Here is a 22,661-nt window from a genome sequence, read left to right as displayed (position 1 = left end):
CTCCATAGCCATGTTATTCAATTTTGTCTTTGTTTCTCTCCTTCTCACCTGTGTGTCTGTGTGTTTGTGTGTATCTTTATTGCCAGTCGTTTGTCCGCAACCATAACAGAGATATTCTACATCTCCTGTAACACCACTGACAAGGAATACTATGTACATTTACAATATATATTATTACATTGTGTGTTTTGTTCCTCTTTCTTCTTCCTCCTTCTCTGTTTTCTTAGACTTTTGGTGTGCTGTAAGCATGTATTTCTACTGTTGTGTCTGCATCCAGCTATGTGTACAACTGTAATAATAATAATAATAGCTGGTTTTTATATAGCGCATTTCACACACACTTCAGGGTTTCAATGCGCTTTACAGACTATTATTACCCCGGTCACTGGATACATTATTTCCAACCAGGACTAACAGTGCTCATTCTCCACTCCCTGGGGAGCATTCCAGCCAGTCGCAGCCATTTTACAGGCGCGCACATGCTGATCAACCAACATAATCTTTCTCATCCTACCGGGTACCCATTTATACTCCTGGGTGGAGAGCAGCAATGTGGATAAAGTGCCTTGCTGAAGGGCAAACGTGTCGGGCTTGGCATGGGCTCGAACCCACGAACCATACCACGCTCATGTCGTTCACAGACGAGCGCTCTTATCCACTCAGCCACGACACCTCCACGTGTACTGTACATGTACATGTACATTGTACACTGTATGAGCCAATGTCTGTCTTGTCACTGTGTCTTCTACACTGTATTTGATCTTTTGTTAATACTTTGCATCTGTTAGCCTACAAATACCTACATTTTCTTGTCCCACTATAAAGCACAATTTACATGTAAGTCTTAACGTGCCATTCCAATATCTGTGTGCCATGCTACACAAGCACTAATGTATGAATATGAGTTCATATTCATTCAGCCATGTTCACATTACTTTTCAAACTTTGTTACTCTGGCTAAATACCCTTGCTGTTTTTATATTATGATGCTGTCAGACATTTTGAGTTTCCTTGGGGAAAGTAGGTATCATCGATTACTTGGCTGGAAGTTGTAAGCATAGGCCAGATCTCAAGTTAAAGCTGGTGGTGACCAGTGTTGACAGAGATATTGGCTGTTCCATCTCTGCAAGACAAGCAAATAATGAGCTGCTACCTTTGTACTTCTTTTGCTGTATGTCTGGCTACTTTCTGTAGACTCCAAAATTGATGAGTGTGTGTATGCCTATGAGTATGTGATGCTGATATGCGCAGTAGAAATGCCAAGCTGAACAGTTTTAGTGTGGGGTTAAAGGACAATTAGCTACAGTCCGTCACACGGAATGTTCACGTTTATACTGTGACTGTTTCTTTTATTTGCCTAATTTGTATACTTCTGCATTGTAGTGTTTTTTTGTTGCAGAAGTTGCTGACTTTACTTTGCTTCTTAATGCTCTTATCACTATGAATGGGTAATAAAAGTAATTTAATTAGTGCAAGATACAAACGAGTGCATTCCAAGAACTGTTAGCGCATACAACAGCTGTTGTAGTTGTATACACACAACAGTGTGTAGTTATGCACTGTAATATGATGTTAATCCTGTTTCTCTGAACCAAATAAAAGCATTCTTCTGGCAGTTGTGATATGTTGTGATTTAGTTGCCGTACCATGTTGCATGCTGGCCTGTAGTACAATTAGATAATATACGATTGTAGGCTGCAGACTTAAAATACACTCAATGTACAAGTAGTCAAGTAGTAGGATCATCTGAGGCTTAGGCACTGTTCTTTCAATTTATGATCACTTTCACATATTATGAACCCTTCTAGTCCAGTGAACTTTACATGTATTTCTGACAAATTAGGAGAAAGTACATTATTTGTTTTATTAAAACCATGTATTACAGATAAGTTTTGTTGTTGTTGTTGTTGTTGTTGTTGTTGTTGTTAAAGACAAGTTGTGCTAGAGTTTCAGCAGTCACAAAGAGCTTGGCCATTATAAGCCATTACATTTCTTCGCTTCTATGCTGCTTTTGGAAACAAAAAAACAAATAATATTTTTCATTAATTCTATTACTTGGATTAACTCATCGTAATCTTAAACTCTATTCATTTTTTTCTTGCCTGTCTTATTCTCTTGGGTGTGGTCACTGAGTAGCCATGATCAAGCACAAACCTCCGGACAGCCTCCCGGATTCACCGGACTTCAGCTCCCTCCAGCAGTGGACCTACCGGCCCCAGTACTGTGGTCATGTCACCTTTGATGGCCGCCTCGTCCAGGCCAACCTCAACTACTCCTGCTTTATGACCCTGGACACGGGTGACAGGCTGGCACATGTCATCCCTGACAGCCTCAAGGTATGGGATCATCTTGAGGCAACGAGAATGATGATAATGATGATGATGATGATGAGAATGATGAGAATGAGGATGATGATGATGATGATGAGGAGGAGGAGGAGGAGGAGGAGGAGGGTGGTGATGGTGATGATGGGGATGATGGTGATGATGATGATAAGGATGATGAGGATGATGAGGAGGAGGATGGTGATGATGGTGATGATGGTGATGATGATGATGAGAAGGAGGATGAGGAGGATGAGGAGGATGATGAGGATGATTAGGGTGATGAGGGTGATGATGATGATGAGGATGATGATAATTGTGATGATAAGAATGATGGTGATGATAATATCCTACAACCAACAGACACAACACAAAACATAATAGTTTTTTTTTTTTTTTTTTAAAGTGGTTGCCCAAACCACTTTTTAAAAGTAGTTGCCCAATCCAGTAAAATGAATACCAAACAACAGAACCCAAATTAAGATAATCAGTAAGGTTACCCTAACAGTTTTTACCTTGTGAAATCATATGAAAAGTTTGAGAAATGTATTTCATGTCTATATTTGATACATCACCAAATGTCAGACTCTAACACATTTTTTCTTCTTCAAAAAAAGTAGATCCAAGGAAAATCAACCACTATCATTAATCATTTCTTTGATCATTGTTAATACCCATCATCAATATTATCATTGTGCATTTTACTCATAAAGACCTGTACACATCAGAATTTATATTGTAAAAAATATAAAAAGTGTACTTTCAAAAAGTACGTACATGTACATTCAGCATTCATCCCATATGGCAAATCCTCATTGTCACCCTCCTGTTGTATTGGCAGACATCCCTGCGACCCGTTGCCATGGTGATTCCAGACATGCACATAATCCTGGAGACCCTCCTGATAGGCAACTGCTTCCAGGAGGCGTCGCGGCTGGCCACCAAGCTCTGTCGCCTCACACAGATGATCAAGAATGCTGTGAGTACTCTCAAAGCCTCTTTGACTGGTCTCGTGTTCTCATGTCATTTTCCCTCAAAAGGAAAGGGAAGAACAAACCTGAAACACTTTACCCAAAACAGAGCTGGTATCCAGAATGTTTGCACCATATTCTGTAATACTACATGTACATCTGTACTTATTTTCAAAATAATTTTCAAATTCCTAAATTAAGCTAATGCCATGAGTAAGTACATAACATTGATGACTGTAGTTTCAAGTTTGTTCTGGGGGATGGACCGGTGGGTGGGGGCCCAAGTTGTGGTCATCTTAATTTTATTGGGAGTACTCATACAAATTTTCGTTGATAGGATAATGCTATCATAAGGTGAATTATAGCAGTTCATAGCATTCAATATTAAAAGATAATTATAGATTTCACTATGTAATGCCAATGCTCCCATAAAGTAAGTGGGTGAAAATTGAGCACTGTATGCGTATGTCAATGATTGCGGCATATAATACAGTTTGGTATCCATTCTGCTGAGACATTACTATTTGCTTGATTTTGACATTTAATTTCACATAGAAATAGAGAATTCTGTTCTTATTTTGATATCCCAAAACTCTATTCTCACTGGGTTTTTTTTTTTTTTTTTTTTTTTATGCTTCAGTCCAGCAGTGTGTGGAAAAAAACCACACTGCACAATCAAATATTCCACATTTACAGTATTTTTAAAGTGTTTTGATCTCTTTTTGTTTTCTTTCGTAGTATTCAGACAAGCAAGAATATCACTTGGGTGTTTGCGCCCTCAAAGGCATCATCCACCTTGCCACTGTGAGGTTGATGTCCAAGCGACAGCGCTACCAGCTGTCACCCAGGAATAGCATCAACAGTCCAACGCCCTCTAGCAGTGAAGGTGAGTACAGTCCGTTTGGTCTCTCACAAAACCTTCAATCAGGGAACTGCATCACGTGTACAATGCATGGCTAAAGAAGCCTTGTAGCCATCTCTCTTCAAATTTTATGCAAAATCAGCCCTTCAGAACTATGGTTTGATGAATGTAAGGTACATGGTTTGTACAACTACACATGACATCTGATTGTATATTATCCCACGTTCTGTTCTACTTTTGCTTTACGATTCATATTTCACTCTACATCTTTTGTTTTATCAACACTTTGTTATGTTTCACAAAAGTTATGTCATCCTTCCATTATTCTGTTCTGAAATACTGAGAGTTTGTCAGCTGCAAGCTGAAAAATACAAATTGAACTATTATGCAAATTGATTAGTGCATTAACTAGATGTACACTGTATGACAGCAACTCAGACTTGCTTGTTTGTATACAACGATATCTCACGTCATCATCTCGTTTTTGCCGAATATATGCTAGTTGTCCTCACATGTTCAAATTCATCTTTCAAGAAGTGAAATGGAATGCTGTCTGATGATTTGTCATTGTCAGAGCAAGTTGAGTCGAGGGTCCTGGATGACAGTGAGTTTATCACCGAACTGGAGCACGATGACCTGCACAGGGAGGAGCGCTCCCTTGTCTTTGCCCTGCAGCTCTGGCTCACACCCCGCACCCATTCGGCCGAGGACGGCATTGCCCTTCGCAACATGCTCCGCTGCGTCTTCCCCTGGGGCCTGGGCCACGGGGCCCGGGCCCAGGGGGCCGCGGAGCACGACCCCGCCCTGGTGGATGCCATCCAGAGCCAGTTTGTGGCTGACAAGCTGCAGGCCACACCCCAACATGTGTCCAAGGTAAAAGTGTGCAAAGGGGTGGTAGAGTGGTAGATGGTGGTGCAGTTAACAACCCTTCAGCCCCCCTGAACTGCCCTTAGCTACCCCCTCTTGGAAATCACTGAATCACTTGTGGCTGCCTCATGTGAATGTGTGTGGGTGTTTCTTTTTATTGTGTGTGTTTGTGTATGTATTGAGTGTTCAAGTGTGAAAAAAATGTTTGTTTTTTAGTTGCCCCTTAAATCATTTATGTATCAACATACAGCTGTACTCTGTGAATGTGACAAACATACAAACAAACAAATGTGATTGCTTTTCTTCTCCTTTAACATCTTCTTCATCATCTTCTTCTAGCCTTTCTTTTCTTCTTCAATATCTTTTTCATCATCTTTATCCTCTGCTTTTTCTTATTACCATCATTAGTAGCAGTGTTATTTGTAGTATCACTTTGAATATAGTTGTAGTAGCAGGAGTGGTATAATTGTTATTGTGATCATTCATAATTTGTTACCAGAATCCTCATTGTCGCCATCGTCATCATTATCATCACCTTAATCTCAACAGGTGCTGGAGCTTTACGAATCCCTCCGCCACAAGTCGGGTGTGGTGCTGGTGGGTCCCGCAGGGACTGGCAAGACGGTGTGCTACCACACTCTCTGTAGGGTCCTCAACAGCCTGCAGTCAAACCCGCCATCCCAGGACAATGGGCCCATGGCCCCCATGGGAGGGCCCAAAGTACCGGTCAGTATAACCTTGGGTTTCACAGTGGGAGGGACAGGCCTGTAGTGTGTTTTAGGGACCAAAACCTATCAAGAATGACTCTATTGTACAGTTGCCACCACTTAATTGGGACAACTTTGGAGTAAGACTTTGTCCAAAATATACACTAGGAGGACCATTGTCCCCACAATGGAGCTCCGAAATAAAAAGTGTACTTCTTTGTGCAGTTGGATAAATTGACCGCTTGGTTTCCTAAGGGGTCTCCGGTCTGCTCTGCCAGACCAGGAATCTGTTCTTTGATGCTATATACAAGAGGGTATTACTGTGTGTCAGTGAAGTACATGTACTCCTGTTGATTTGGAGATTATAATGCTGACATGACTGAATGAATGGAGTGGAATCACGAGATGACTAAATGAATGGATGAATGAATCATTGAGTGAAGTTGTGAATGAATGGCTGAATGAATGAATGAATGAATGAATGAACAAAGGAATGAAAAGCAATCAATAAATCAGTTATTGTATCCATGAACTGAGCAGTTGATGAATGAATGATTGACAGAAGAAATAGTCATGTCAGAAAATTGATGAGTGAACTTGACATTGATGAAATGACATGAAAGCAGATTAAGTTGCTCTCATAAATCATCATCATCCCATAGGGGCTGGATGCTGTCCCCCACCGGCCACTGTCCCATGGGATAGATCGGCTGAGGAGAAAAGCTGAGGTGGTGTCCTTCATGACCCTACACTGGATGGACGTTGCCACGCGTGGTGCGGAAAAGGTGTCCTACCCCCGGGTGGACTCCTCGGTCATCTACCCGGCCACGCTGTCCGACAAACAGGTCAGTTTGCCTTGGGAGATGTTCTGGCCAGGAGGGGTCAGTTTGATGTTCAGGGTAGTGTTTGGGTGAGGAAGGGTCAGTTTGATGTTCTGTGTAATGTTTCAATTTCTGCAAAATGCAAGAGTACAAATGCTCTTGTGATGTTTGTTCATTTATTGGACAGTGTTCCCCTTGGCTCTATTGTACTGCTTGGTGAAAAGTTATTTCAGTTGATAACCTTTATTCCTTAATCCACAACCACAAAGAATTCTTTGTGGAACCCAACTTCCAGGTGTCTCAGATGAATTAGTTCAGTATAAATGTATGTTTGCATCTTGCAAAGTCAAAATTAGAGAATTGATGAATAATAATTTGCTATGTGCACTAATAAAGGCTCAAAGGCTCAAATCAAGTTTTCAGTAGTCACTTTCCTAATGGCAGTGTCCATGGTTCCTTTTCACCATAGTGGAATAAGAAAATATGTCTTGTTTTGATTTCGGTTAACAGCATGGCACTGTGTAATTTGAAGCAAATCTGACAAGAGATTCAAAGCAAGAATGTTACTATTTGAGTTAATATGGCATATACAGTTGTATGTGCTCGCTTGGTCATGTGACTGTCATGTTATTATGTAATCGCTGCATTTTTCCCCCCTCGTTTGCAGTTGATTGGCCGCTTTGACCCCGAGAAGCACCGCTGGGTTGACGGCCTGCTCACCTCGCTGATCTATGACTCGGGCCAGTCCATGGAGACGGCACAGACCATGCAGCAGGAGCTGCGCGAGAACAAGAAGAAGAACGCCACCAAGGGCATGCTGAACCCGCCCACTGTCATCCACAAGTGGGTGGTGCTGGACGGGGCTGTGGACCCCCGCTGGGTGGAGACCCTGGCCGGCATGGTGGGCAGCGGGCGGAGCAGCGTCGGGCGGGGTAGCTCCACGCTGTCCAGCGGGGAGAAGCTGCTGATGCCAGGTGAGTTTATAGGGACAGACTGGTCCTGCCTTGTGACTACTGCTATTATAAAGAGATATTAAACTTGCTTTAATGTTGTGTTGTACACTGTGCGTGTGCACTTCCCTTCTTTAGGCTAGTTGCAACATTCACTTGAAAGTCCCATCAAACAAAAAGGAAACAAAGGTATCCAGTAAATGGGCAAACATAAAGACAAACAAAAACAAAGTGTTATCAAGCTGCATTTGAAGTCAGCTATTGATGGCAAGAATACATTGTAGCATGTAAAATTGAATTTGGTGACCACTCAACCGTTAGAAATTAAAAGAGAAGAGGAGTGCCCTCATCTTTTCTCTGAATTCTTGAGGCACCTTCCAGTGAACTCTAGATACATGTACAATGGTCCTTTTATATCTCACTTATTGCATTCTTACAACTGTATCATCAAAGTTGAATCTTGGTATAGGTCCACATTGTGTCACATTAATAGCCTCCAGTCTATATGTACCCCAATTAAAAATCTGTGTTTATCCTGTAGTTATGTGAAGAATGCACTGTATGGCTATGATTTAACCCATGACATACAAAAACTTACCTCTTTATCTCTCTTATATCAATGGTGTCCCAGTTGGTCTTTTGTCAAAAATAGGGTTTTAAGCAATATTTCTGAAAGTTAGTGGAAGTCTTTGAAAGGTTCTTCAGTGCTCATTGTATAGGCAGCAAACAAGAAATTGAACATCAATTTATGAACATATAGTGGATGTGTGCTGAAAAGATAACATTTTCTCTCTTCCAAATCTCTGTCAACATTGAATATTTTCATTTTTGGGCTCTTTGATTGCTTGATCAGACTGCACCTCCCTCATCTTTGAGACCGGCTCTGTGGCGACCGCATCCCCGGCCATCCTGTCCCGCTGTTCCATTGTCCACTTCAACTCGGGCGTGGTCAGCTGGAAGTCTCTGGTGGAGTCCTGGATGTCCGATGCCCAGACGCTGTGGGAGGTCAACAATAACTGGTGAGTTTCATCTTTTTCCCAATTACCAGAGCCACGTTGTGTTTATATAATAAAAGGGTTTTTAGACCAGAGCTTCTAGACTTTTAAGATTCATAATTTTATTATTTTATGGTCGATAGAGCTGGCATCAAATAGCCACACACATTTCCGGTTGCTAGTATTGATGGATAATTCAAGAATTGTGTGCACGTAATCACCAAACAAATATTGGTGCAGCTGATGCCAATGTAAAAAACAAACTTTTTACAGCTTTTTTGAGACTTTTCAAAGTTAGGATCACAGACCATTTAGTACTCTCTCAATGTTAAAACTTGTACACATTTTGTAAATGTCATACAGGCAATATACATATGTACACTTGTATCTTTGATGGTACAATGTAAGTTGTCCTGATGCAGCCAGCCAAAAAACGGGAGAGCAACATGATTGTTATGCAAAAATGGCTGATTTGTTGTTGCAATGCTTCACCACGTGAGTCTACATTTGCCCATTGAGGACTACGCGTGTAGCTGATTTTTCTGTAACACACATTTCCCATAGACACCTGCCATAGTATGCTTGAGACTAGTCTTAACAGGTTTAATATTCAAGTGCTGTGTCTTTTTATGTGTTTCATTATTTCCTCCTGCAGTTTGCAGCTTCTGCAGAATCTGATCGACGACACATTCTCCCGAACACTGGACTTCTTGGCCAACACCCGCTGTGTCCCCGTCCTCGAGGCGGACCTGCCCCGGGATGATGCCAGCGGGGTGGGCGGGGCTGCCCAGGGTGGTATCCGGGAGGTGGGTTCCTTCCTGCGCATCCTGTCGGCTATGTGTGACCACCACATCATGAGGGAGCGAGGTGATGGCAGCGGGGGCGTGTCTGCCTCTTCCAGTGATGTCAAGATAGGCAAGTTGTCATCTCAAAGTAAAGATATTCAGCTGTGAGCTCAGTAAAAGGAACTTGTTTCATTCGTGTTTTACTTTGTCTGTGGAAAGTGATATACACGTACGTACATTGAACAAACAACTTGTGTGGTGTGTACATATTGGCTGGATTTTACAAGGGTCGGTTAAATCTGATTTATTGACTGGAATTTTTTAACCTAAAAGTGTAAGTATGAATTGTTGTGACACATTTTGTATGGTGAAACATCGCTAGTAATGAATGCACGCTGACACATGCATATGCAATGAGGTACATTTGTATGCATATTCTAGCTATTTAAATGATGGATTCAATTTAAACAACACTTGTGAATCCAGGCTGCAGTGAGAATTATCAAGATTTCAGATTGCGTTCCCATGAAGTGCCCGCCTGCAATTCACATACAAGATGTGTAATATACACATGTATGTGAGAATATGGCCTGTATGATATCAGAATTAACATATATTTTCTGTCAACTTCCACCTTCATAGAGGACAGACGGACACCTCGTATCACACCCACTCCCACCCCAACGTCCAGCATGGCCAGTCTGACCAGGAGGTCAGCCAACAAAATGACCCTCTTGACCTCAATATTCACTTTCTCCTACGTCTGGGGCTTCGGTGGACACTTGCATGACAGGTAAGAACCTAGAAATTTAGCAAAACTAGTGGTCTTTGGAGTAAGATCTTGAGTCCAATTTACAAGTTAGATTACAGCATAGTTTTGAGTGAATGAGGTTGTTATTGTTTAAGAGCTTATATACACTGCACTATGGAGGTGTAATGCTCAAATATCCTTCGTTGACAATTTTCACATTGCATCTATACTGGCTAATGGAATTTCGAATAAGTCATATGCAATGTATTTTCATGTTTAATAGCAATTTCTTTTTCTAAGAAAAATTGTATGCAGTGCTGTGTTTTTGTTTTTCAAAGCTTAATACTATTATCAACTCTTACAATTGCGCAATCATAGAATTACATAGTTGTTAAATTAGTGGCATGGTATTGTTTCATTTTGCACATCCAATACATTTTTAGAAACATATATGAGTTAATGAAAAAGAAAGGTCTTGTTGATCATACCCAGCCCCCCCTTCCCCCCCCTTCCCCCCCCCTTCCCCCCCCCCCCCCGAAAGAATTTTCTGAAAGCACTGGCCAAAGCATGTTGCATGTCTCATCACAAGTTATCTGCTGTAACTGTATCAATTAAGCCCCGTGAAAGGAGAATACTTGTCAGTTTTCTTCAAGCTCCCATCCTTCTATTGTTGTCATGAAGGTTGTCCTCAACAACCTTTATTGGTGGATGAACTGTGAAACAAGATAGAAAAATGCTGTATGTGTTTTTGTTTTTTGTTTTTTTTTAAATCAACTGAGTGGAATGTTGTTTGATTTGCTCGTTTTCTCCCATCCAGGCATGCAGACATGTTCGACCAATTCGCCAGGCAGCTGCTGAGCCGAATCACCCATGATGTCATCCTGCCTCTAGAGGGCAGTGTTTATGACATCCATATAGACCCCACCCTAGGGGTTCTCATCTCCTGGGCTGATGTCAACCGTGAGAAAATGAGGACAGTCAATGCCAACTTCACTGTCACACCTGATGTAAGTATAGCATCAGGTACACTTATATGTACACTCTATGTGCAATGTGCTGTATGAACAATACTTTTTTTTCGGAAAAATTGATTTGTTAGGTGATCCGAGTATCCTCTCGGATCACCTTCTGTATCTGTACTGATTCTTTATTCTTCTTTATTTATCTCTTTATTTCTCCCCAAAAGTTGTGCAGAGGTTAGCTCAGAAAGTCCTCTGCCTATCAATTTCAAAATTATACCATGTATGCATCATGTCCTAAAGACTACAAATCTAATGTATCATTGTGATCAGTTGACTGTGACGTCACTATGACGTCATTATATGAAAACACATTCTCAATCATATCTCATTAATGGAATGGAATTTTTCAATGAAATCCACGTCACATATATTTCAAATTATGTGAATTCTACTCATGTTCTCAAAGTTCATATTTTCTTTTAAAACGTGCGCGTACGCGCGCGTCGAAATATTTGTATACTCCAATCGAGCTTAAAGTTTTTTTGCACACGTTTCAGACCATTTGGAGCATTTTTTGAAAAATTGAAAAAAATGGACGGACGCGTACGCGGGCGCACATATGCGCACGCACAGTTCATATGCAATAGAAATTTCCCGTTTTTTCACACGGATCGGATGGATCGGAATATTTCTACCAAGTTTCAAGTCACTCCGACTCAATATGACGTCATACGGGCCCGTCAAAGTTGAAATTCCGCGCGCGCGTCAATGGCGATATACAGTGCAACAATGCCAAAAAACTGCCAATTTTAAATCCGATTTTACTCGTCAGGATGGACGGTGACCCCCCATTTTCTTTACATATTCTGAAAGCTGATGAGTTGTACATGTCATTTCATGGGTTGGCAATGCTGGAAAAATGATTAAAATATATCAAATTTCTTAATAAAGTTAAAAAAGTAAATTTTCAAAATGACGTCATCAAATTTCAAGTTCATTCAAGCATATCTCACTTATTCTTTAGTTGATTTTCGTCCAAATTTCAATATGTTGTAGCTTATTAAATGGTCTTTCAGATGTATAATAACAACAATTTGATTGGATGACGGCATCACCTCGTAAAAAGGGATTAAATGTAACATTGTCAAATTTGACCAGTTTACGTGTTATCTCTATGGGAGTGCAGTTTTTCTGGAAATGAAAACTGACATGACTATCTTTATCGAGCACTAGCTCACTTATGCTTCGGTGAATTTCTCCCATATTTTAGTATGTTGTAGCTGAGACTTTGGGCTATCGTAAGTGTACCCTTCGTTTTTTCATACGGAGTCGGCATCATGCCCAAAAACTTGGTTGAAATTAAAGCTTATCTTCCATGTATTTTCATATTCCTTTCTTTCTGCAACTTTCTTTGCAATAACTCAAGAAAAACAAGCTCTATCAGCCCAATATTTTGCACATGTTTAGTTTATGTCACGTACATTATTTCATAAAATAACAACTACTTGATCGGGCACCTTCTTGGGTTTGTAAATTAGGGTCAAAGGTAAAAAATGTTTCATCCTGTATCTTGGTGAATACATGTCTTATCTTTCCCATATTTTGCATACGTAAAGACCATGTTACAAGAATCATTTCACAAAATAACCACTTTTTGCTCAGACGCCATCTTGTCTGTGCAAAGTAGGGTCAAAGGTCATATGTACTTCTTTCTTTATCTTCATTATGACGTGTTATCTCTATGGGAGGGAATTTTTCTAGATGTGAAAATTGACATGATTGTCTTTATCGACGACTAGCTCAATTACCCTTCGGTGAATTTCTTCCAGATTTTAGTATGTTGTAGCCAATGTAATACTCTTTAAGTTTTCTTCAATCAAAGTTTTAATCGGATGATGTCTTCACCTCGTGAAAATAGATATAATGTAACCTTGTCAAATTTAACCAGTTTACGTGTTATCTCTATGGGAGGGAATTTTTCTGGAAATGAAAATTGACATGACGGTCTTTCTCGAGCACTAGCTCACTTACTCTTCGGTGAATTTCTCCCAGATTTTAATATGTTGTAGCTGAGACTTTGGGCTATCCTCAATGTGCCCTCCATTTTTTCATACGACGCCGAGATCACGTCAAAAAACTTGGTTGAAATCAAACTTATCTTCGATGTATTGAGATATTTCTTTCTCTCTGCAACTTTCTTTGCAATAACTCACGAAAAACAGCCCCTATCATCCCCATATTTTGCACATGTTTAGTTCATGTCACGTACATTATTTCATATAATAACAACTACTTGCTCAGACGCCATCTTGGGTATGCACATTAGGGTCAAAGGTCATAGATGTTTCATCCTGTATTTTGGTGAATATCTGTCCTATCTTTCCCATATTTTGCACACGTAAAGACCACGTTACAGGAATTATTTTATAAAATAACCCTTTTTTGCTCAGATGCCATCTTGTCTGTGCAAAGTGGGGTCAAAGGTCATATGTACTTCTTTTTCTATCTTTGCTATGACGTGTTATCTCTATGGGAGGGAATTTTTTAGATGTGAAAATTGACATGACTCTCTTTATCGAGCACTATCTTACTTATGCTTCGGTGAATTTCTCTCAGATTTTAATATGTTGTAGCTGAGACTTTGCACTATCAGGACTAGAATCATTGATTTAAAAAAAAAAAAATCGATCACCTTAATTTGTCAGTGATGACAAATTACAATCTCTAGTTCTTCTTTATTTATTTCTTTATTTCTCCCCAAAAGTTGTGCAGAGGTTAGCTCAGAAAGTCCTCTGCCTATCAATTTCGGAATTATATCATGTATGCATCATGTCCTAAAGACAACAAATCTAATGTATCATTGTGATCAGTCGGCCATGACGTCACTATGACGTCATTATATGAAAACACATTCTCAATCATATCTCATTAATGGAATGGAATTTTTCAATGAAATGTACGTCACATATATTTCAAATTAAGCGAATTCTACTCATATTCTGAAAGTTCATATTTTCTCTTAAAACGTGCGCGTACGCGCGCGTCGAAATATTTGTATACTCCAATCGAGCTCAAAATTTTTTTGCACACGTTTCAGACCATTTGGAGCATTTTTTGAAAAATTGAAAAAATTGGACGGACGCGTACGCGCGCGCACATATGCGCACGCACAGTTCATATGCAATAGAAATTTCCCGTTTTTTCACCCGGATCGAATGTCTGAAATGTCAAGGAATATTTCTACCAAGTTTCAAGTCAATCCGACTCAATATGACGTCATACGGGCCCGTCAAAGTTGAAATTCCGCGCGCGCGTCAAAAGCGATATACAGTGCAACTATGCCAAAAAACCGCCCATTTTAAATCCGATTTTACTCGTCAGGATGGACGGTGACCCCCCATTTTCTTTACATATTCTGAAAGCTGATGAGTTGTACATGTCATTTCATGGGTTGGCAATGCTGGAAAAATGATTAAAATATATCAAATTTCTTAATAAAGTTAAAAAAGTAAATTTTCAAAATGACGTCATCAAATTTCAAGTTCATTCAAGCATATCTCACTTATTCTTTAGTTGATTTTCGTCCAAATTTCAATATGTTGTAGCTTATTAAATGGTCTTTCAGATATATAATAACAACAATTTGATTGGATGACGGCATCACCTCGTAAAAAGGGATTAAATGTAACATTGTCAAATTTGACCAGTTTACGTGTTATCTCTATGGGAGTGCAGTTTTTCTGGAAATGAAAACTGACATGACTATCTTTATCGAGCACTAGCTCACTTATGCTTCGGTGAATTTCTCCCATATTTTAGTATGTTGTAGCTGAGACTTTGGGCTATCGTAAGTGTACCCTTCGTTTTTTCATACGGAGTCGGCATCATGCCCAAAAACTTGGTTGAAATTAAAGCTTATCTTCCATGTATTTTCATATTCCTTTCTTTCTGCAACTTTCTTTGCAATAACTCAAGAAAAACAAGCTCTATCAGCCCAATATTTTGCACATGTTTAGTTTATGTCACGTACATTATTTCATAAAATAACAACTACTTGATCGGGCACCTTCTTGGGTTTGTAAATTAGGGTCAAAGGTAAAAAATGTTTCATCCTGTATCTTGGTGAATACATGTCTTATCTTTCCCATATTTTGCATACGTAAAGACCATGTTACAAGAATCATTTCACAAAATAACCACTTTTTGCTCAGACGCCATCTTGTCTGTGCAAAGTAGGGTCAAAGGTCATATGTACTTCTTTCTTTATCTTCATTATGACGTGTTATCTCTATGGGAGGGAATTTTTCTAGATGTGAAAATTGACATGATTGTCTTTATCGACGACTACCTCAATTACCCTTTGGTGAATTTCTTCCAGATTTTAGTATGTTGTAGCCAATGTAATACTCTTTAAGTTTTCTTCAATCAAAGTTTTAATCGGATGATGTCTTCACCTCGTGAAAATAGATATAATGTAACCTTGTCAAATTTAACCAGTTTACGTGTTATCTCTATGGGAGGGAATTTTTCTGGAAATGAAAATTGACATGACGGTCTTTATCGAGCACTAGCTCACTTACTCTTCGGTGAATTTCTCCCAGATTTTAATATGTTGTAGCTGAGACTTTGGGCTATCCTCGATGTGCCCTCCATTTTTTCATACGACGCCGAGATCACGTCAAAAAACTTGGTTGAAATCAAACTTATCTTCGATGTATTGAGATATTTCTTTCTCTCTGCAACTTTCTTTGCAATAACTCACGAAAAACAGCCCCTATCATCCCCATATTTTGCACATGTTTAGTTCATGTCACGTACATTATTTCATATAATAACAACTACTTGCTCAGACGCCATCTTGGGTATGCAAATTAGGGTCAAAGGTCATAGATGTTTCATCCTGTATTTTGGTGAATATCTGTCCTATCTTTCCCATATTTTGCACACGTAAAGACCATGTTACAGGAATTATTTTATAAAATAACCCTTTTTTGCTCAGATGCCATCTTGTCTGTGCAAAGTGGGGTCAAAGGTCATATGTACTTCTTTTTCTATCTTTGCTATGACGTGTTATCTCTATGGGAGGGAATTTTTTAGATGTGAAAATTGACATGACTCTCTTTATCGAGCACTATCTTACTTATGCTTCGGTGAATTTCTCTCAGATTTTAATATGTTGTAGCTGAGACTTTGCACTATCAGGACTAGAATCATTGATTTAAAAAAAAAAAAATCGATCACCTTAATTTGTCAGTGATGACAAATTACAATCTCTAGTTCTTCTTTATTTATTTCTTTATTTCTCCCCAAAAGTTGTGCAGAGGTTAGCTCAGAAAGTCCTCTGCCTATCAATTTCGGAATTATATCATGTATGCATCATGTCCTAAAGACAACAAATCTAATGTATCATTGTGATCAGTCGGCCATGACGTCACTATGACGTCATTATATGAAAACACATTCTCAATCATATCTCATTAATGGAATGGAATTTTTCAATGAAATGTACGTCACATATATTTCAAATTAAGCGAATTCTACTCATATTCTGAAAGTTCATATTTTCTCTTAAAACGTGCGCGTACGCGCGCGTCGAAATATTTGTATACTCCAATCGAGCTCAAAATTTTTTTGCACACGTTTCAGACCATTTGGAGCATTTTTTGAAAAATTGAAAAAATTGGACGGACGCGTACGCGCGCGCACATATGCGCACGCACAGTTCATATGCAATAGAAATTTCCCGTTTTTTCACCCGGATCGAATGTCTGAAATGTCAAGGAATATTTCTACCAAGTTTCAAGTCAATCCGACTCAATATGACGTCATACGGGCCCGTCAAAGTTGAAATTCCGCGCGCGCGTCAAAAGCGATATACAGTGCAACTATGCCAAAAAACCGCCCATTTTAAATCCGATTTTACTCGTCAGGATGGACGGTGACCCCCCATTTTCTTTACATATTCTGAAAGCTGATGAGTTGTACATGTCATTTCATGGGTTGGCAATGCTGGAAAAATGATTAAAATATATCAAATTTCTTAATAAAGTTAAAAAAGTAAATTTTCAAAATGACGTCATCAAATTTCAAGTTCATTCAAGCCTATCTCACTTATTCTTTAGTTGATTTTCGTCCAAATTTCAATATGTTGTAGCTTATTAAATGGTCTTTCAGATATATAATAACAACAATTTGATTGGATGACGGCATCACCTCGTAAAAAGGGATTAAATGTAACATTGTCAAATTTGACCAGTTTACGTGTTATCTCTATGGGAGTGCAGTTTTTCTGGAAATGAAAACTGACATGACTATCTTTATCGAGCACTAGCTCACTTATGCTTCGGTGAATTTCTCCCATATTTTAGTATGTTGTAGCTGAGACTTTGGGCTATCGTAAGTGTACCCTTCGTTTTTTCATACGGAGTCGGCATCATGCCCAAAAACTTGGTTGAAATTAAAGCTTATCTTCCATGTATTTTCATATTCCTTTCTTTCTGCAACTTTCTTTGCAATAACTCAAGAAAAACAAGCTCTATCAGCCCAATATTTTGCACATGTTTAGTTTATGTCACGTACATTATTTCATAAAATAACAACTACTTGATCGGGCACCTTCTTGGGTTTGTAAATTAGGGTCAAAGGTAAAAAATGTTTCATCCTGTATCTTGGTGAATACATGTCTTATCTTTCCCATATTTTGCATACGTAAAGACCATGTTACAAGAATCATTTCACAAAATAACCACTTTTTGCTCAGACGCCATCTTGTCTGTGCAAAGTAGGGTCAAAGGTCATATGTACTTCTTTCTTTATCTTCATTATGACGTGTTATCTCTATGGGAGGGAATTTTTCTAGATGTGAAAATTGACATGATTGTCTTTATCGACGACTACCTCAATTACCCTTTGGTGAATTTCTTCCAGATTTTAGTATGTTGTAGCCAATGTAATACTCTTTAAGTTTTCTTCAATCAAAGTTTTAATCGGATGATGTCTTCACCTCGTGAAAATAGATATAATGTAACCTTGTCAAATTTAACCAGTTTACGTGTTATCTCTATGGGAGGGAATTTTTCTGGAAATGAAAATTGACATGACGGTCTTTATCGAGCACTAGCTCACTTACTCTTCGGTGAATTTCTCCCAGATTTTAATATGTTGTAGCTGAGACTTTGGGCTATCCTCGATGTGCCCTCCATTTTTTCATACGACGCCGAGATCACGTCAAAAAACTTGGTTGAAATCAAACTTATCTTCGATGTATTGAGATATTTCTTTCTCTCTGCAACTTTCTTTGCAATAACTCACGAAAAACAGCCCCTATCATCCCCATATTTTGCACATGTTTAGTTCATGTCACGTACATTATTTCATATAATAACAACTACTTGCTCAGACGCCATCTTGGGTATGCAAATTAGGGTCAAAGGTCATAGATGTTTCATCCTGTATTTTGGTGAATATCTGTCCTATCTTTCCCATATTTTGCACACGTAAAGACCATGTTACAGGAATTATTTTATAAAATAACCCTTTTTTGCTCAGATGCCATCTTGTCTGTGCAAAGTGGGGTCAAAGGTCATATGTACTTCTTTTTCTATCTTTGCTATGACGTGTTATCTCTATGGGAGGGAATTTTTTAGATGTGAAAATTGACATGACTCTCTTTATCGAGCACTATCTTACTTATGCTTCGGTGAATTTCTCTCAGATTTTAATATGTTGTAGCTGAGACTTTGCACTATCAGGACTAGAATCATTGATTTAAAAAAAAAAAAATCGATCACCTTAATTTGTCAGTGATGACAAATTACAATCTCTAGTTCTTCTTTATTTATTTCTTTATTTCTCCCCAAAAGTTGTGCAGAGGTTAGCTCAGAAAGTCCTCTGCCTATCAATTTCGGAATTATATCATGTATGCATCATGTCCTAAAGACAACAAATCTAATGTATCATTGTGATCAGTCGGCCATGACGTCACTATGACGTCATTATATGAAAACACATTCTCAATCATATCTCATTAATGGAATGGAATTTTTCAATGAAATGTACGTCACATATATTTCAAATTAAGCGAATTCTACTCATATTCTGAAAGTTCATATTTTCTCTTAAAACGTGCGCGTACGCGCGCGTCGAAATATTTGTATACTCCAATCGAGCTCAAAATTTTTTTGCACACGTTTCAGACCATTTGGAGCATTTTTTTAAAAATTGAAAAAATTGGACGGACGCGTACGCGCGCGCACATATGCGCACGCACAGTTCATATGCAATAGAAATTTCCCGTTTTTTCACCCGGATCGAATGTCTGAAATGTCAAGGAATATTTCTACCAAGTTTCAAGTCAATCCGACTCAATATGACGTCATACGGGCCCGTCAAAGTTGAAATTCCGCGCGCGCGTCAAAAGCGATATACAGTGCAACTATGCCAAAAAACTGCCCATTTTAAATCCGATTTTACTCGTCAGGATGGACGATGACCCCCCATTTTCTTTACATATTTTGAAAGCTGATGAGTTGTACATGTCATTTCATGGGTTGACAATGTTGGCAAAATGATTGAAAGATATCAAATTTCTTAATGAAATAAAAAAAGTAAATTTTCAAAATGACGTCATCAAATTTAAAGTTCACTCGAGCGTATCTCACTTATCCTTTGTCAATTTTCACCCAAATTTCAGTATGTTGTAGCTTATTAAATAGTCTTTCATTAATTAAATAACAACATTTTGATTGGATGACGGCATCACCTCGTAAGTATGGATTGAACTTAACCTTGTCAAATTTGACCAGTTTGCGTATTATCTCTATGGGAGGGCAGTTTTTCTGGAAATGAAAAATGACATAACAATCTTTATCGAGCACTATCTCACTTACCCTTCGGTGAATTTCTACCAGATTTTAATATGTTGTAGCTGAGACATTAGGCTATCATAAGTGCGCCCTTTGTTTTTTTATACGACGTCGACATCACGTCAAAAAACTTGGTTGAAATTAAAGCTTATCTTCGATGTATTGAGATATGTCTTTCTTTCTGCAACTTTCTTTACAATAACTCAAGAAAAACAGCCCCTATTTTTGCACATGTTTAGTTCATGTCACGTACATTATTTCATAAAATAACAACTACTTGATCGGACACCATCTTGGGTATGTAAATTAGGGTCGAAGGTCATAAATGTTTCATCCTGTATCTTGGTGAATACATGTCCTATCTTTCCCATATTTTGCACATGCAAAGACCATGTTACAAGAATCATTTCACAAAATAACCACTTTTTGCTCAGATGCCATCTTGTGTGTGTAAAGTGGGGTCAAAGGTCATATGTACTTCTTTCTGTATCTTCGTTATGACGTGTTATCTCTATGGGAGGGAATTTTTCTAGAAATGAAAATTGACATGATTGTCTTTATCGAGCACTAGCTCATCTACCCTGCTGAGAATTTCTCCCAGATTTTAATATGTTGTAGCTGAGACTTTGCGCTACCGAAACTGGGCCCTTCGTTACTTCATACGATGTCGGGATCACGTCAAAAAACTTGGTTGAAATTAAAGCTTATCTTCGATGTATTGAGATATTTCTTTCTTTCTGCAACTTTCTTTGCAATAACTCAAGAAAAACAGCCCCTGTCATCCCCATATTTTGCACTTGTTTAGTTCATGTCACATACATTATTTCATAAAATAACTGCTACTTGATCAGACACCATCTTGGGTATGTAAATTAGGGTCAAAGGTCATAAATGTTTCATCCTGTATCCTGGTGAATGCATGTCCTATCTTTCCCATATTTTGCACACGTAAACACCATGTTACAGGGATCATTTCATATAATAACCACTTTTTGCTCAGATGCCATCTTGTCTGTGCAAAGTGGGGTCAAAGGCCATATGTACTTCTTTTTCTATCTTCGCTATGACGTGTTATCTCTATGGGAGGGAATTTTTTTAGATGTGAAAATTGACATGACTCTCTTTATCGAGCACTATCTTACTTATGCTTCGGTGAATTTCTCTCAGATTTTACTATGTTGTAACTGAGACTTTGCACTATCGACTCGAATCATTGATTTAAAAAAAATCGGATCACCTTAATTTGTCAGTGATGACAAATTACAATCTCTAGTTCAATTTGTAGATTGCAACTAAGTTTTTATTGCCTTGCAATGCAAACCCTTATTTTGTACAGTTTGCAAACTTATTGCAATTTATTCCTTTCCAAGAGTAAGAAACCAAGGGCCTGTTACAAAATCACACAGTGATCTATTGCTCGTATATTACTGTTATGATGTACAATGTACAGTGAACCTTTGAGATTAACCTTTGAGAATGGACTGACTTTGCTACAACATGCATTTCCCATAGACACTTGCCCGAGTATACTCCAAACTCATCTTCAACAGGTTAAAAGAGTGTTTTGTTTCGTTTTTTTTTTTTGCGGGGGTGGGGGGAGGGGGGATTTCTTAGGGAAAAGATGATCATGGAAGAACACTTGCGATATATTTTCTATTACAGATATGTCTGACGTAATTCTCTGTTCTCAAATTTGGTGATATATTTATATGTCACAACCGAGAGTGTGATGTCACGACCAGCAGGATGGAAACAACAATCATCATAGATTTCTAATTTTCTTTCATCTAACAGGCTGAACGCTACTTCCATCTGGTTGATATCTTGGTCAGTGCCAACCAACCTGTTCTGTTGACCGGTGCGCCGGGCATCGGAAAAACAGCTCTCATGCAGGTGGGTACCAAGTACATTGTAAATGTAGGAGTGAATCAAGGGCACACTGTATATGTAGGTGATGATGATGATGATGATGATGAACAAGGATGATGAAGGTCCAAGATGATATGTTGATTTATGATTTATGATATGCATATAATGCTAGGAAGAAAACATTTCTTTTGTGACAGATAGTCTTGGCAGTTTCTTCCAGTTTACAAGTAATATCTTAAGCCTGCCGCACACTGTACAACTCAGGACTATACGAGTGACAGATTTTGGATCCGAAATAAATCACAATACGTTGTAGCCTCAGAATAAACATGCTTGTTATTTGAGATCCAAAGTCTGTCAGTCGTATAGTCGTGAGTCGTATAGTGTGCGGCGGGCTTTAAATGTGATATCAGTCATTTTAAAGATAGCAAGATATTAAAACAAAGCTAAAAAAAAAAAAGCAGACGTGGGAAAATGTACATTAGTGGAAATTCTACCGAGTAGCTCCTCCTTACACTGATGTCCGTCCATCCCCAGAACATGGTGCAGCCACGCCACCACTTTGTGTCCCTGGCCATGTCGCCCATGCTGAGCTGTGAGACCATGGAGGGACTGATAACCAGCAAACTCCGGCCGCGGAGCACGGTGTCCGGCAACCCGCAGCCTGGGAAGCCGGGTCAGGTTCCCACCAACCCGCTGTTCTTCGTCGACGATCTGAACTGTGCCGGGATGGAGCAGCGAACAGGTCTGTACACCATGTGCATGTTGTGTGTAATGTGGTGGTCTAGATAAAGACGAATTGCGGTGCAGTGCATTAGACTGTTAGGTTGTTCTTTGGGGGTTAGTTCTGGAGAATATTTGAACGGCTGTACTTAATTTAAAGGACTGGACATAAATAGTACAAATTTACTCATTTTGACTTTTAGTTATTTA

General features: G+C 39.0%; 1 protein-coding gene across 1 annotated transcript in view; it reads left to right on the top strand.

Annotated features, from left to right (window-relative positions):
- Positions 1–22,661, top strand: part of LOC140245658 (dynein heavy chain domain-containing protein 1-like) — a 136,235-nt gene that overhangs the window by 52,096 nt on the left and 61,478 nt on the right. Inside the window, exons 42-54 of the mRNA XM_072325204.1 lie at positions 2,137–2,336; positions 3,166–3,303; positions 4,034–4,181; positions 4,732–5,030; positions 5,574–5,750; positions 6,394–6,576; positions 7,220–7,526; positions 8,356–8,521; positions 9,153–9,412; positions 9,925–10,075; positions 10,851–11,040; positions 21,654–21,752; positions 22,266–22,473. Of these exons, the coding sequence (XP_072181305.1) occupies positions 2,137–2,336; positions 3,166–3,303; positions 4,034–4,181; positions 4,732–5,030; positions 5,574–5,750; positions 6,394–6,576; positions 7,220–7,526; positions 8,356–8,521; positions 9,153–9,412; positions 9,925–10,075; positions 10,851–11,040; positions 21,654–21,752; positions 22,266–22,473 (2,526 nt within the window). The remainder of the gene's footprint in view (positions 1–2,136; positions 2,337–3,165; positions 3,304–4,033; positions 4,182–4,731; positions 5,031–5,573; positions 5,751–6,393; positions 6,577–7,219; positions 7,527–8,355; positions 8,522–9,152; positions 9,413–9,924; positions 10,076–10,850; positions 11,041–21,653; positions 21,753–22,265; positions 22,474–22,661) is intronic.

Source organism: Diadema setosum (assembly GCF_964275005.1).
Source record: "Diadema setosum chromosome 20 unlocalized genomic scaffold, eeDiaSeto1 Scaffold_20_unloc_1, whole genome shotgun sequence".
NCBI classification, from domain to species: Eukaryota; Metazoa; Echinodermata; class Echinoidea; order Diadematoida; family Diadematidae; genus Diadema; species Diadema setosum.
The sequence above is the reverse complement of the archived record's forward strand: the minus strand, read 5'-3'. Positions and strand labels throughout refer to the sequence as shown.